We start from the raw sequence: 14,779 nt of genomic DNA, 5'->3' as shown, positions 1-14,779 counted from the left end.
TCCGAGCAGGGGTGGCCTGTGCTCCCCAGGGGGCTGGGGCTCCTCCACACCCTAATTCATCTCCCTAGCAGCCCCACGAGCCCCCACCAGTGAGTCAGACCTGAAGGAAGTCGGGGAGGGGGCGGGCCTTGACCCTGGGCTGGGCTTTCCCCTGGGCAGGTCCCAAGTCCTCACCTCCCCTCTCAAGTCTCCCACGACGTTCCCACCCCCGCTCCTGAGAGCAGAGCTGGCCACAGCCATGACCCCGCAGCTTCTCCTGGCCCTTGTCCTCTGGGCCGGCTGCCCGCCCTGCAGTGGAAGGAAAGGTATGCGGGGCCCCTGGGGGGTTGGGGGGCCCAGGCAGACAGACATGACACGAGGACTGGCCTCGGATCACTGGTCTCAGATCACGTCTGGGGTGGGAACTCACACGCCTCCTGTGTGCCCACTGGTGGGATGGGATTACTCTCCCATTGTACAGATGGAGGAACTGAGGCACAGAGAGGCAGAGTGCCCCGCTGGGGGTGGAAAGATGTCACCTTGTGGGTGATAGGGACTGGCAGTCACGGCTTAGAGGTAGCCATAGAGCTACACAGACATAGGTGCGAATTTGAGTCACAGTCATTCATTTTGTTTCCTTTTGGTTTTGTTTTTTGAGACAGAATCTCACTCTGTCGCCCAGGCTGGAGTACAGTGGCACCATCCCACCTCACTGCAAACTCCGTCTCCTGGGTTCAAGCGAGATTCTCCTCCCTCAGCCTCCCGAGTAGCTGGGATTATAGGCGCCCGCCACCATGCCCGGCTACTTTTTGTATTTTTAGTAGAGATGGGGTTTTACCATGTTGGCCAGGCTGGTCTTGAACTCCTGACCTCAGGTGATCCACCCGCCTTGGGCTCCCAAAGTGCTGGGATTACAGATGTGAGCCACCGCACCCGGCTGACATTCATTCATTTTGCACTAGAGAACATTTCCATGTCCTTGAAGACAAAATAGTTACAGCAGGGCATGGTGGCTCATGCCTGTAATTCCAGCATTTTAGGAGGCCAAGGCGTGAGGATCGCGTGAGGCCAGGAATTCGAGACCAGCCTGGGTAACATAGTGAAACCGGCCCCCACCAATCTGTACAAAAAATAAAAAAATTAGCTAGATGTAGTGGCACGTGCCTGTAGTCCCAGCTACTTGGGAGGCTGAGGTGGGAGGATTGCTTGAGCCCAGGAATTGGAGGCTGCAATGAGCTATGATTGTGCCACTGCACTCCAGCCTAGGTGACAGAGTGGGATACCTGGTCTCAAAATAATAATAATAATAATTTATAGGCTGGGTTTGGTGGCTCACGCCTGTAATTCCAGCACTTTGGGAGGCCAAGGCAGGTGGATCACCTGATGTCAGGAGTTTGAGACCAGCCTGGCCAACATGGTGAAACTCCCTCTCTACCAAAAATACAAAAATTAGCCGAGCGTGGCCGTATATGCCTGTAATCCCAGCTACTCGGGAGGCTAAGAATCGCTTGAACCCGGGCAGCGGGGGTTGCAGTGAGCCGAGATCGTGCCACTGCACTCCAGCCTAGGCGACAGAGGGAGACTCCCGCTTTAAAAAAAAAAAAAAAAAAAAAAAAGGCCGGGCGCGGTGGCTCACGCCTGTAATCCCAGCACTTTGGGAGGCCGAGGCAGGCGGATCACAAGGTCAGGAGATTGAGACCATCCTGGCTAACATGGTGAAACCCCGTCTCTACTAAAACTACAAAAAATTAGCCGGGCGTGGTGGTGGGCATCTGTAGTCCCAGCTACTCAGGAGGCTGAGGCAGGAGAATGGCGTGAACCCGGGAGGCGGAGCTTGCAGTGAGCCGAGATCGCGCCACTGCACTCCAGCCTGGGTGAAAGAGCAAGACTCCGTCTCAAAAAAAAAAAAAAAATTACAAAAGACAGAGCACAGTAAAATCTCTCCCTCTTACCCAAGTTCCTCTCTGTAGATGCTTAACCTCAGCCCCCCATCTGGAAAATGGGCTAATAGTTCTCACCTAGATGCATTGCAATGGGGATAAAAGATGACAGATGCCTTTTGTCCATGTACCTATTTATTCCACAAGACTTTATTAGGCGCCTACCATGTACCTGGCGCCGGCTGGCAACGTGGCAGGAGCCCAGCACATGCAAGGGCTGTGACAATCTGGGGGTAAACCAGAAGCTCACTCTTTCTGTCTTCCTCCAGGGCCCCCAGCAGCTCTGACACTGCCCCGGGTGCAATGCCGAGCCCCTCGGTACCCAATCGCCGTGGATTGCTCCTGGACCCTGCCGCCTGCTCCAAACTCCACCAGCCCCGTGTCCTTCATTGCCACGTACAGGTCAGAGAGCCTGGAAGGGGGCCTCGGGGACACTGGATTTCCTGGAGAGCCCAGGACTCTGGCCCTGAGAGCCCTGGGGTCAGGAAAACTGGAGACCCAGACATCCTGAACCCCAGGCCTATGGAATTCTAGGGCTGCCCCGTCCAATAGAAATATACTTTCTGGGCCACGCACAGTGGCGCATGCCTATAACCCAGTGCTTTGGGAGGCCGAGGTGGGTGGATTGCTTGAGGTCAGGAGTTTGAGACCAGCTTGGGCAACATAGTGAGACACTGTCTCTACAAAAAATTTTAAAAATTGGTCAGGTGCAGTGGCTCATGCCTGTACTCCCAGCTACTCTGGAGGCTGAGGCAGGAGAATCGCTTGAACCCAGGAGGTGGAGGTTGCAGTGAGCCGAGATGGCGCCATTGCACTCCAGCCTGGGCAACAGAGCGAGACTCCATCGCAAAAAAAAATAATAATAATACTTCCTAGGTTGGGCACAGTGGCACATGCCTGTAATCCTAGTACTTTGGGAGGCTGATGTGGGAGGATCACTTGAGGTCAGGAGTTTGAGGCCAGCTTGGGCAAAATAGTGAGACCCTGTCTCTACAAACAATTTTTTAAATTAGCTGGGCATGGCCGGGCGCAGTGGCTCACGCCTGTAATCCCAGCACTTTGGGAGGCCCAGGTGGGCGGATCTCGAGGTCAGAAGATCGAGACCATCCTGGCTAACACGGTGAAACCCCGTCTCTACTAAAAATGCAAAAATTTGCCAGGCGTGGTGGCATGTGCCTGTAGTCCCAGCTACTCAGGAGGCTGAGACAGGAGAATCGCTTGACCCAGGAGGTGGACGTTGCAGTGAGCCAAGATCGCGCCACTGCACTCCAGCCTGGTGACAGAATGAGACCCTGTCTCAAAAAAAAAAAAAAGAAAAAGGAAAAGAAAATTAGCTGGGCATGTTGGTACTTGCCTGTAGTCCCAGCTACTCTGGAGGCTGAGGTGGGAGGATCACTTGAGCCCAGGAGTTTGAGACCAGCCTAGGCAACATAGCAATATCCTGTCTGTATTTAAAATCAAAAAAATTAGCTGGATGTGGTGGCACACATCTGTAGTCCCAGCTACTTGGAAGGCCGAGGTGGGAGGATCACTTAAGCCCAGAAGTTTGAGACCAGCCTGGGCAACATACTGAGACCCCTGTCTGTAGAAAAAAAATTTTAAATTAGCCAGGAGTGGTGATGTGTGCCTGTAGTCCCAGCCACTCTGGAGGCTGAGACAGGGAAGGTCCCTTGAGCCAGGAGTTCAAGGGTATAATGAGTTAGGATCGTGCCACTGCACTCCAGCCTGGGCACCAGAGGGAGACCCTGTCATGAATGAATGAACGAATGAATGAATGAATGAATGGATGAATGAATGAAGGGATGAATGAATGAAGGGATGGATGAATGAATGAATGCTGACATCCCAGAAACCTTTAGAATCCGGGACCCTAGCATCTAGTTTGGGTTGTAATCCCGGACCAGAACCATCAGGGGCACCGTCATGTTGGGGCCCATGCCCCGCCCCCAGGGGAGTGGCACGGCCACCACCAGGACCCCACCCCGGGATCCCCATCCGCTGCCCCCTCCTGTTCCTGCCTCTCCTTGAGGTCCCGGGTCAGGTCTTGCAGCAGGAGGTGCTGAGGCCACAGGCGCTCCTCGAGGTGCTCAGCGAGCCCCACCCTATGCAGGCTTGGCATGGCTGCCCGGGGCCACAGCTGGCCCTGCCTGCAGGAGACGCCAGCGTCCACCAGCTGCACCATCACGGATGTCCAGCTGTTCTCCATGGCTCCCTACGTGCTCAATGTCACCGCCGTCCACCCCTGGGGCTCCAGCAGCAGCTTCGTGCCTTTCATAGCGGAGCACATCAGTGAGTGGGGGCGGCAGTGGGGGCGAGGGCGGGGCTGCCGTCTCCTTCCAGCTCCCCCCACCTCACCTCCCACCTGTCCTCCAGTCCTGCTTCTGCACCTTCACACTTCAGCAAAAATCTGACCCCTTCTTCCCCCTCCTCTACCAGTACGTGGAGCACCCCCATCATTGACAGCCCAGTCCCCTCCGTCCTGAGCCCTGGCCCCCACAGTCTGTCCTTCCCACAGCAGCCACCAGAGGGCACCTGAGAGCACCTGAGTCAGGGTCCGTCCCTCTGCCTACAGCCCTCCATGGCTCCCACCTGCCTTGGGGTCAAAGCCAAGTCCTTCCTACTGCGCACCAAACCCTGGACAACCTGCCCTGTCTCCTCCACGCCCTCCCCTCCTCCCTGTCTCCCCCTTGCTCACTCTGTTGTAGCCACATGGGCTTCCTTGATGTTCCAACATGCCAGGAATGGTTCTGCCCCAGGGCCTTTGCATGGGCGGTGCCCTCTACCTGGAACACCTTCCCCAAAATGTCCCCATGACTTATTCCCTCACCTCCTTCGGGTCTCTGTGCATACATCACCTCCTCAGTGAGGCCTCTCCTGAGTAGATTATTAAAAATTGCAAGCCGTGGCTAGGCTCAGTGGCTCACACTTGTAATCCCAGCACTTTGGGAGGCTGAGGCAGGCCGATCACCTGAGGTCAGGAGTTTGAGACCAGTCCTGGCCAACATGGTGAAACCCTGCCTCTACTAAAAATACAAGAATTAGCTGGGCATGGTGGCAGGTGCCTGTAATCCCAGCTACTCAGGGGGCTGAGGCACGAGAATCACTTGAACCCAGGAGGCGGAGGTTGCAGTGAGCTGAGATTGTGCCACTGCACTCCAGCCTGGGTGAGAGAGCGAGACTCTATCTCAAAAACAAAACAAAACAAAACAAAACAAAACAAAACAAAACAAAAAAGTTGCGGCCACTGCCATTCCTGCTCTCCCCAGCTTTCTTCCCTATTCTGTGTGACCTATGGATTTATTTATTTCCTGCCTTCCCCCTGATGGATTGTGAGTTCTATGAGGACAGGGGTAGGTCAGTTAAGGTCACTGCTTTGTCCCCTCTGTGGCAGCCCCAGGCACACAGTTTCTCAATAAATATTTGTTGGTTGAGCCAGGCATGGTGGCTCACAGCTACTCGGGAGGCTGAGGCAGGAGAATCGCCTGAACCTGGGAGGCAGAGGTTGCAGTGAGCCGAGATTGCACCACTGTACTCCAGCCTGGGTGACAGTGTGAGACTCCGTTTCAAAACAAACAAACAAACAAACAAACAAAATATATATATAATATGTTGGTTGAATGAATGAGTGAATGAATGAATGACTGGATTCACTGTCCCCTGACCCTGCTTCCTGCTTGTCTGTCAGTCAAGCCCGACCCTCCAGAAGGCGTGCGCCTAAGCCCCCTCGCTGAGCGCCGGCTACAGGTGCAGTGGGAGCCTCCCGGGTCCTGGCCCCTCCCAGAGATCTTCTCACTGAAGTACTGGATCCGTTACAAGCGTCAGGGAGCTGCGCGCTTCCACCAGGTGAGGAGGATGAGCGGGAGGCCGGAAAGGGTGGCACCTGGCAGAGGGAATGGTTTTTACCAAGACCAGCAGGGGTGCTGGGCTCTTGCACATAGCTTGCGATTCTGGGTGCATTGAATAAGAGCAGTCCAGCAATCTGATTCCTAGGCCTCTACCGAAAAGGATGGAAAGCAGGGACTTGCACAAGCCATCGCACACCCGTTTTTGTTGTTGTTGTTATTGTTCTGAGACAGAGTCTCGCTCTGTTGCCCAGGCAGTGGCACAATCTCGGCTCACTGCAAACTCTGCCTCCCAGGTTCAAGCGATGCTCCTGCCTCAGCCTCCGGAGTAGCTGGGATTACAGGCACGTGCCACTATGCCCGGCTAATTTTTGTATTTTTAGTAGAGATGGGGTTTCACCATGTTGGCCAGGCTGGTCTCACAAACTTCTGATCTCAGGTGATCTGCCTGCCTCGGACTCCCAAAGTCCTGGGATTACAGGTGTGAGCCACCGAATTGTTGACTTTATTGATTGATTGATTGGAACAAGGTCTCGCTCTGTCACCCAGGCTGGAGTGCAGTGGCGCGATCTCGGCTCGCTGCAACCTCCGCCTCCCAGGTTCAAGTGATTCTCCTGCCTCAGCCTCCTGTATAGCTGAGACTATCTACAGGCGCCCACCACGCCCGGCTAATTTTTGTATTTTCAGTAGAGATGGAATTTTGCCATGTTTCCCAGGCTGGTCTCAAACTACAGAGCTCAGGTGATCCGCCTGCCTGGGCCTCCCAAAGTGTTGGGACTACAGGTGTGAGGGCTTCACCTGGCCAGAATTAGCCATTTTAAAGTGAACATTTCTGGCCGGGCAGGGCGGCTCACACCTGTCCTCCCAGCACTTTGAGAGGCCAAGTTGGGAGGATTGCTTGAGTCCAGCAGTTGGAGACCAGCCTGGGTAACATAGTGAGACTCCCATCTCTACATAAAATGTAAACATTAGTTGGGTGTGGTGACACACACCTGTACCCCCAGTTACTCAAGAGGCTGAGGTGCGAGGATCACTTGGGCCTGGAAGATTGAGGCTTCAGTGACCCGTGTTGGCACCACTGCCTTCCGGCCTGGGTGACAGAAACAGACTCTGTCTCCCAACTTAAATAAATTAAATAAAATAAAAAACATGGTTAGGCTGGGTGCAGTGGCTCATGCCTGAAATCCCAGCACTTTAGGAGGCCAAGGCAGGCAGATCACTTGAGGTCAGGTGAAACCCCATCTCTATTAAAAATACAGAAATTGGCCGGGCGTGGTGGCTCATGCCTGTAATCCCAGCACTTTCGGAGGCTGAGGCGGGCAGATCACGAGGTAAGGAATTCGAGAACAGCCTGACCAACATGGTGGAATCCCAGCTCCACTAAAAATACAAAAATTAGCCGGGCATAGTGGCACGTGCCTGTAATCCCAGCTACTCAGGAGGCTGAGGCAGGAGAATCGCTTGAACCCGGGAGGTGGAGGTTGCAGTGAGCTGAGATCACGCCACTGCTCTCCAGCCTGGGCGACAGAGTGAGACTCTGTCTCAAAAACAAACAAACAAAAATTGGCCAGGCATGGCGTGGGCGCCTGTAATCCCAGCTATCTGGGAGGCTGACGTGAGAGGATTGCCTGAGCCCGGAGGCAGAGGTTGCAGTAAGCCGAGATTGCCCCACTGCACTCCAGCCTGGGCAACAGAGTAAGACTGTCTCAAAAAAAAAAAAAAAAAAAGCATGGTTAATATAGTGGGACCGGGGTAAAGGGAGGTATGGGGTCCTATCCCAGAGGTCCTGGTTTAGTCCCGAGGAGGAGAAAGAAGAGGATTATAGGGATCAGGGGTGTCCTGGTGAACAAAGACCCTCACGGGTGAGACATCCACAGGGGCTAGTGTGGTCCAGGAAGGATTCGTGAGAGAGGTGGCTCTGGGGGCCAAACAGACAGAGGCCAGGATTGGGAGGAGCCCGTGATGCTATTTGGGGTGGGGCCGCACAGTTGGGGCCAGAGTCCTGGACTGGAGGCTGCAGCGGGCAGGGAGGACTGCAGGCTCCGTTGTGTGGTTCTGTGCACAGTGGCCCCTCTCCATCTTCTCGTTCTAGTGACCTGACGCTCTCTCTTCTCTCAGGTGGGGCCCATTGAAGCCACGTCCTTCATCCTCAAGGCTGTGCGGCCCCGAGCCAGGTACTATGTCCAAGTGGCGGCTCAGGACCTCACAGACTATGGGGAACTGAGTGACTGGAGTCTCCCCGTCACTGCCGCGATGAGCCTGGGCAAGTAGCAAGGGCTTCCTGCTGCCTCCAGACAGGACCTGGGTCCTCGCCACCCTAAGCCCCAGGACACCTGTTGGAGGGCGGATGGGATCTGCCCAGCCTGGGCGGGAGTCCTTGCTTTGCTGCTGCTGAGCTGCGGGGCAACCTCAGATGGCCGGTTTTTCCCTTTAAGCCTCAGTTTCTCTAGCTGAGAAACAGAGATATACTACTCTCTCCTTTACCACAGTATGGGGCTGACTGAATTGTCACTGTGAGATATTTTTTATTGTTTAATTAGAAAAGAATTGTTGTTGGGCTGGGCGCAGTGGATCGCACCTGTAATCCCAGTTACTGGGAAGCCGAGGTGGGCCAGGAGCTCGAGACCAGCCCAGGCCACATAGCAAGACCCCATCTCTAAAAAATTAATATAAAATAAATCAGCCACGTGTGATATTGCATGCCCACAGTCCCAACTACTCGGGAGGCTGAGGTGGGAGGATCACTTGAGTCCAGGAGGTTAAGGCTGTGGTGAGCTGTGATCACACCACTGCATTCATGCCTGGGCAACAGAGCAAGACCCTGGTTTTTTGTTTCTGTTTTTGTTTTTTAAATCATAGTTGAGGCCAGGTGCGGTGGCTCACGCCTGTAATCCCGAGGCCGAGGCGGGCAGATCACGAGGTCAGGAGTTCGAGACCAGCCTGACCAACATGATGAAACCCGGTCTCTACTAAAAATACAGAAATTAGGTGGGCATGGTGGCCCGCGCCCGTAATCCCAGTTACTCAGGAGGCTGAGGCAAGAGAGTCGCTTGAACCTGGGAGGCGGAGGTTGCAGTGAGCTGAGATTGCACCACTGCACTCCAGCCTGGGCAACAGAGTGAGACTCCGTCTCAACACAAAAACAAAAAAAAAAATAGTTGAAATGAAGACTCCAGCTGGGTATGGTGGCTCACGCCTGTAATCCCAGCACTTTGGGAGGCCGAGGCAGGTGGATCACTTGAAGTCAGGAGTTCAAGACCAGCCTGGCCAACATGGTGAAACCCTGTCTCAACTGAAAATACAAAAATTAGCCAGGCGTGGTGGTGGGCGCCTATAATTCCAGCTACTCAGGAGGCTGAGGCAGGAGAATTGCTTGAACCCGGGAGGCAGAGGTTGCAGTGAACTGAGATCACGCCACTGCACTCCAGCCTGGGCGACAGAGTGACTAAGACTCCATCCGAAAAAAAATAAAGAAATGAAGACTCCTCCCTTCAATTAGATGAGATCCAGCGAGGACTTAGCCCTAAACCAAAGGACACAGACACCACAAATCCCCACTCCCATAGTGTCAGGGCTGGACCAGGGGACATCATGGGCCTGGGGATGCCAGGGTTGGGTGGCAGGGATTCCGCCTGGAGTGGGACAGTAGAATCCATTCAGGGACAGGTGCAGTGGCTCACGTCTGTAATCCCAGCACTTTGAGAGGCCGAGTCAGGTGGATCACAAGGTCAGGAGTTCAAGACCAGCCTGGCTAAGATAGTGAAACCCCATCTCTACTAAAAATACTAATAACAATGCAAAAAATTAGCCAGGAGTGGTGGTATCCACCTGTAGTCCCAGCTACTTGGGAGGCTGAGGCAGGAAAATCGCTTGAACCCAGGAGGTGGAGGTTGGGAGGTTGCAGTGAGCCAAGATCGCGCCACTGCATTCCAGCCTGGGCGACAGAGCGAGAGTCCATCTCAAAAAAACAAACAAAAAAAAGAGAATCCATTAAGAATCCATTCAGATTATCAGTTAGGTTGGTTCGCCCAGATGTCAGCCTCATTGAGGACAGACACCAATAAGGTATGAGTGGCTCTGGGGAGATTTAACTAAACAGTGGGCAAGGAAGGCAGCCAGGCCCTGAAGGAGAGAGAAACAGCCTTGGGCTTGTCTGTGGATTCCACTTAGGTCTCCAGTCAAAAGTCACCTCCTCCGAGAAGCCTTCCCTGACTACCCCATCTGTGGTAGGTAGAGTAACACTCCAAAATCCCGCAAAGACATCCACGTCCCAATCTCCAGAGCTCATGAATATTTTGCCTGATGCAGCCAAAGGAACTTTGTAGGAGTGATTGTATTAATAATCTCAAAGATCTTTAAAGATTAAAGATCTTTCATCAAATTAATGAAAATGGGCCGGGCACGGTGGCTCACGCCTGTAATCCCAACACTTTGTGAGGTCAAGGCAGGAGGATTGCTTGAGGCCAAGAGCTCCAGACCAACCTGAGCAACACAGTGAGACACCCATCTCTAAAAAAATAAAATAGGCCGGGCGTGGTGGCTCATGCCTGTAATTCCAGCACTTTGGGACGCCGAGGTGGGCAGATCACGAGGTGAGAAGTTCGAGACCAGCCTGACCAAGATGGTGAAACCCTGTCTCTACTAAAAAATACAAAAGTTAGCCAGGCGTTGTGGCACACACCTGTAGTTCCAGCTACTCGGGAGGCTAAGGCAGAAGAATCACTTGAACCTGGGAGGCAGAGGTTGCAGTGAGCCGAGATCGTACCACTGCACTTCAGCCTGGGTAAAAGAGCAAGACCCTGTCTCAAAAAAAAAAAAAAATTGGCCGGGCTCAGTGGCTCACGTCTGTAATCCCAGCACTTTGGGAGGCCCAGGTGGGCAGATCACGAGGTCAGGAGTTCGAGACCAGCCTGACCAATATGGTGAAACACCGTCTCTACTAAAATACAAAAAAACATTAGCCAGACGTGATGGCACATGCCTGTAGTCCTAGCTAATCGGGAGGCTGAGGCAGGGGAATCGCTTGAACCTGGGAGGGGGAGGTTGCAGTGAGCTGAGATTGTGCCACTGCACCCCAGCCTGGCAACCGAGCGAGACTCCATCTCAAAAAAAAAAAAATTAATAATTAGCTGGGCTTGGTGGCTCACAACTATAGTTCCAGCTACTCGGGAGGCCAAAGTGGCAGAATGGCTTGAGTCCAGGAGGAGGAGGCTGCAGTGAGCTGTGATCGCGCCACTGCACTCCAGCCTGGGTAACAGAGAAAGACTCCATCTCAAAAAAAAAAAAAAAAGGCCGGGCGCGGTGGCTCACGCTTGTAATCCCAGCACTTTGGGAGGCCGAGGCGGGCGGATCACGAGGTCAGGAGATCGAGACCACGGTGAAACCCCGTCTCTACTAAAAATACCAAAAAATTAGCCGGGCGTGGTGGCGGGCGCCTGTAGCCCCAGCTACTCGGAGAGGCTGAGGCAGGAGAATGGCGTGAACCCGGGAGGCGGAGCTTGCAGTGAGCCGAGATCGCGCCACTGCACTCCAGCCTGGGTGATAGAGCAAGACTCCGTCTCAAAAAAAAAAAAAAAAAAAAAAAAAAAAAAAAAAAAAAAAAAAAAAAAAAAGCCAGGCACGGTGGCTCACGCCTGTAATCCAGCACTTTGAGAGGCTGAGGCAGGCGGATCATGAGGTCAGGAGATCAAGACCATCCTGGCGAACACGGTGAAACCCTGTCTGTACTAAAAATACAATTAAAAAAATTAGCCGGGCGTGGTGGCAGGCGCCTGTAGTCCCAGCTACTCGGGAGGCTGAGGCAGGAGAATGGCGTGAACCCGGGGGCGGAGCTTGCAGTGAGCCGAGATCGCGCCACTGCACTCCCCGGGGAGACAGCGAGACTCCGTCTCAAAAAAAAAAAAAAAAAAGTATTTCTAAAAAATATAATAGATGCCAGGCACAGTGGCTTACACTTGTAATCCCAGCACTCTGAGAGGCTGAGGTGGCTGGATTGCTTGAGCTCAGGAGTTTCAGAGCAGCCTGGGCAATATAGTGAGACCCCATCTCTAGAAAAAATACAAAAGTTAGGCAGGCATGGTGGTACGTGCCTGTGGTCCCAGCTACTCTGGAGGCTGAGGCAGGAGGATGGCCTGAGCCCAGGAGGTTGAGGCTTCAGTGAGCTATGATGGTGCCACTGCACTCCAGCCTGAGTGAGACAGACCCCGTCTCAAAAAAAAAAAGATTAATAGGGATGGGGTCTCACCATGTTCCTCAGACTAGATTCCAACTCCTAGTCTCAAGCAATCCTCTCACCTTGGCCTCCCAAAGTACTGGAATTACAGGACTGATGAGCCACCATGCTCAGTCCATTTTTATTTCTGACCTGTAAAACTATAATAAATGTGTGTTGGGCAGACGCAGTGGTTCATGTCTATAATCCCAACATTTTGGGAGGCTAAGGTGGGAGGATCACTTGACCCCAGGAGTACTAGACCAGCCATGGCAACATATCAAGACCGTGTCTCTCAAAAACAAATTTAAATTTAGCTGGGCATGGTGGCATGCACTTTGAGTCCCAGCCACTTGGGAGGCTGAGGTGGGAGGATCTCTGAGCCTGGGAGCTCGAGGCTGCAGTGACTATGATCATAGCACCACACTCCACCCTAGGTGAAAAAGCAAGACTGCTCTCAGAAAAAAATATAAAGAAATAAAACAAATGTGTGTTGTTTTTAGACACTGAGTTGGTGGTCATTTGTTACAGCAGCCGTAGGCCCCTCAAGCATCACCTACAATTGCCCCTTTCCATCACTATCCATGGTCAAAAGATAAAGCTGCAACCTTGGCCAGGAGCAGTGGCTCACGCCTGTAATCCCAGCACTTTGAGAACCTGAGGCAGGTGAATCACTTGAGGTCAGGAGTTCGAGACCAGCCTGGCCAACATGGTGAAACCCCGTCTCTACTAAAAATACAAAAATTAGCCAGGCATGGTGGCGCAGGCCTGTGGCCCCAGCGACTTGGGAGACTGAGGCAGGAGAATCGCTTGAACCCCGGGAGGTGGAGGTTGTGGTGAGCTGAGATCGCGTCACTGCACTCTAGCCTGGGCAACACAGTAAGACTGCATCTCAAACAAAACAAAACAAATGCTGCAAGCTATATAGTTCAGAGATCTGAATTGGGTTTTCTTTGCAATTCTGGAATCAGACAACACCTCATTTCATCAAATTGAATTAGCTACTAAAACGCCAGGTATTTGGTCTAGGTCTTGCTGCCCTCTGCACAGAAAGCCAATCACCGAGGCAACAAGGATTGCCAGGGAGGAAGGCTTTATTCTGCCACTGCAGTCAAGAAGCGGTGGTAAATCCCAAATGTCTCCCTGACCAACTAAAATTGGGGAGTTTATATGGCTGGGGAATGGGAGAAAACAAATTCAGGGAGGAAGTTAAGGAAGTAATCTTGATGGATGATGGGGTCTGGCCTCTCATTGTCTGGATGTGATGATCTGATGAGTTTCAGTTCCTTGCCTGATGGTCAGTTTCCTGAGGAAGGAACCGAGATGAGACAAATGTAAGTTTCAAGTTTTAAGACTAGGGAGGATCCGTTTCTATGTTTATTCAAATAATCTTAAGTATTCGTTTTATGGAACAATTGGACCAGTTTCAGAATGTTTCCATGAGCTGAGCAGACAACATTAGGGGTTCTTTTTCTTTCTTTTTAAAGTCTGTTAGCTCTTTCCGCCATCTTTCCGCGCCGCCACAATGGTGCGCGTGAATGTCCTGGCGGATGCTCTCAAGAGCATCATCAACGCCGGAGAGAGGCAAACGCCAGGTGCTTATTAGGCCGTGCTCCAAAGTCATCGTCCGGTTTCTCACTGTGGTGATGAAGCATGGTTACATTGGCGAATTTGAAATCATTGATGACCACAGAGCTGGGAAAATTGTTGTGAACCTCACAGGCAGACTAAACAAGTGTGGAGTGATCAGTCCCAGATTTGACGTGCAACTCAAAGACCTGGAAAAATGGCAGAATAATCTGCTTCCATCCCGCCAGTTTGGTTTCATTGTACTGACAACCTCAGCTGGCATCACGGACCATGAAGAAGCAAGACGAAAACACACAGGAGGGAAAATCCTGGGATTCTTTTTCTAGGGATGTAATACATATGTTTACAAATAAAATGCCTTATGGACAAAAAATAAATACATAAATAAAGTCTGTTAAACCTTCCACCTTTTTTTTTTTTTTTTTTTTGAGACGGAGTCTGGCTCTGTCACCCAGGCTGGAATGCAGTGGCGCAGTCTCGGCTCACTGCAAACTCCGCCTCCCAGGTTCAAACGATTCTCCTGCCTCAGCCTCCCAAGTAGCTGGGACTACAGGCACCCACCATCATGCCCGGCTAATTTTTGTATTTTTAGTAAAGATGGGGTTTCACCATGTTGGCCAGGCTGGTCTTGAACTCCTGACCTCATGATTCACCCGCCTCAGCCTCCCAGAGTGCTGGGATTACAGGCATGAGCCACCATGCCCGGCCAAACCTTCCACTTTTGCAAAGCAGGTTTTATTTATTTATTTTGAGACAGAGTTTCACTCTTGTTGTCCAGGCTGGAGTGCAGTGGTGATCTCAGCTCACTGAAAAAGAGGTTGGTTTTGTAGACAGAAAAAGGCTGAGTAAAGCAGAAATAGAAACAAAAAGTGGATTGGTCTTTTCAAAGTTACTTTTCCTGTCAAGTTTAGAGCAAAGGAGACTTTATCATGCTGGCTAAAACAGGCCTGTTCAGGGATTTTTTCTTTTTTTTTTTTGAGACCGTCTCCCTCTGTCACCCAGGCTGGAGTGTAGTGGCACGATCTTGGCTCACTGCAGCCTCCACCTCCCAGGTTCAAGCGATTCTCCTGCCTCAGCCTCCCAAGTAGCTGGGACTACAGGCGTGTGCCACCCTGCCCAGCTAATCTTTGTATTTTTAGTAGAGACAGGGTTTCACCATGTTGGCCAGGATGGTCTTGAACTCCCGAGCTCAGGTGATCCGCCCGCCTCTGTTCATG

At 52.3% G+C, this 14,779-nt stretch overlaps 1 protein-coding gene and 1 pseudogene across 1 annotated transcript; both read left to right on the top strand.

The window, feature by feature from the left end:
- Positions 1 to 104: 104 nt before the first annotated feature.
- On the top strand, positions 105 to 11,045 carry EBI3 (Epstein-Barr virus induced 3). The gene is made up of 5 exons (XM_032177693.2): positions 105 to 305; positions 2,189 to 2,321; positions 4,030 to 4,208; positions 5,605 to 5,762; positions 7,880 to 11,045. The coding sequence occupies exons 1-5, from the start codon at positions 239 to 241 to the stop codon at positions 8,030 to 8,032; spliced, it is 690 nt and encodes a 229-aa protein (XP_032033584.1). The 5' UTR covers positions 105 to 238; the 3' UTR covers positions 8,033 to 11,045.
- A 2,176-nt stretch (positions 11,046 to 13,221) lies between these two features.
- LOC116483554 (small ribosomal subunit protein uS8-like) lies at positions 13,222 to 13,952 on the top strand (annotated as a pseudogene).
- Positions 13,953 to 14,779: the final 827 nt, after the last annotated feature.

The sequence above is a fragment of the Hylobates moloch genome, unplaced genomic scaffold (genome assembly GCF_009828535.3).
Source record: "Hylobates moloch isolate HMO894 unplaced genomic scaffold, HMol_V3 SCAFFOLD_15, whole genome shotgun sequence".
NCBI classification, from domain to species: Eukaryota; Metazoa; Chordata; class Mammalia; order Primates; family Hylobatidae; genus Hylobates; species Hylobates moloch.
Note: the sequence above shows the minus strand (reverse complement) of the source record. Positions and strands in the feature narration are given on the sequence as shown.

Bases quoted from the DNA above. Each gene is read 5' to 3' on its own strand.
- EBI3 (XM_032177693.2), top strand. From the start codon at position 239: ATGACCCCGCAGCTTCTCCTGGCCCTTGTCCTCTGGGCCGGCTGCCCG. The intron at 306-2,188 runs GTATGCGGGGCC...GTCTTCCTCCAG, and splicing joins GCCCTGCAGTGGAAGGAAAG to GGCCCCCAGCAGCTCTGACA. The intron at 4,209-5,604 runs GTGAGTGGGGGC...CTTGTCTGTCAG, and splicing joins TTTCATAGCGGAGCACATCA to TCAAGCCCGACCCTCCAGAA.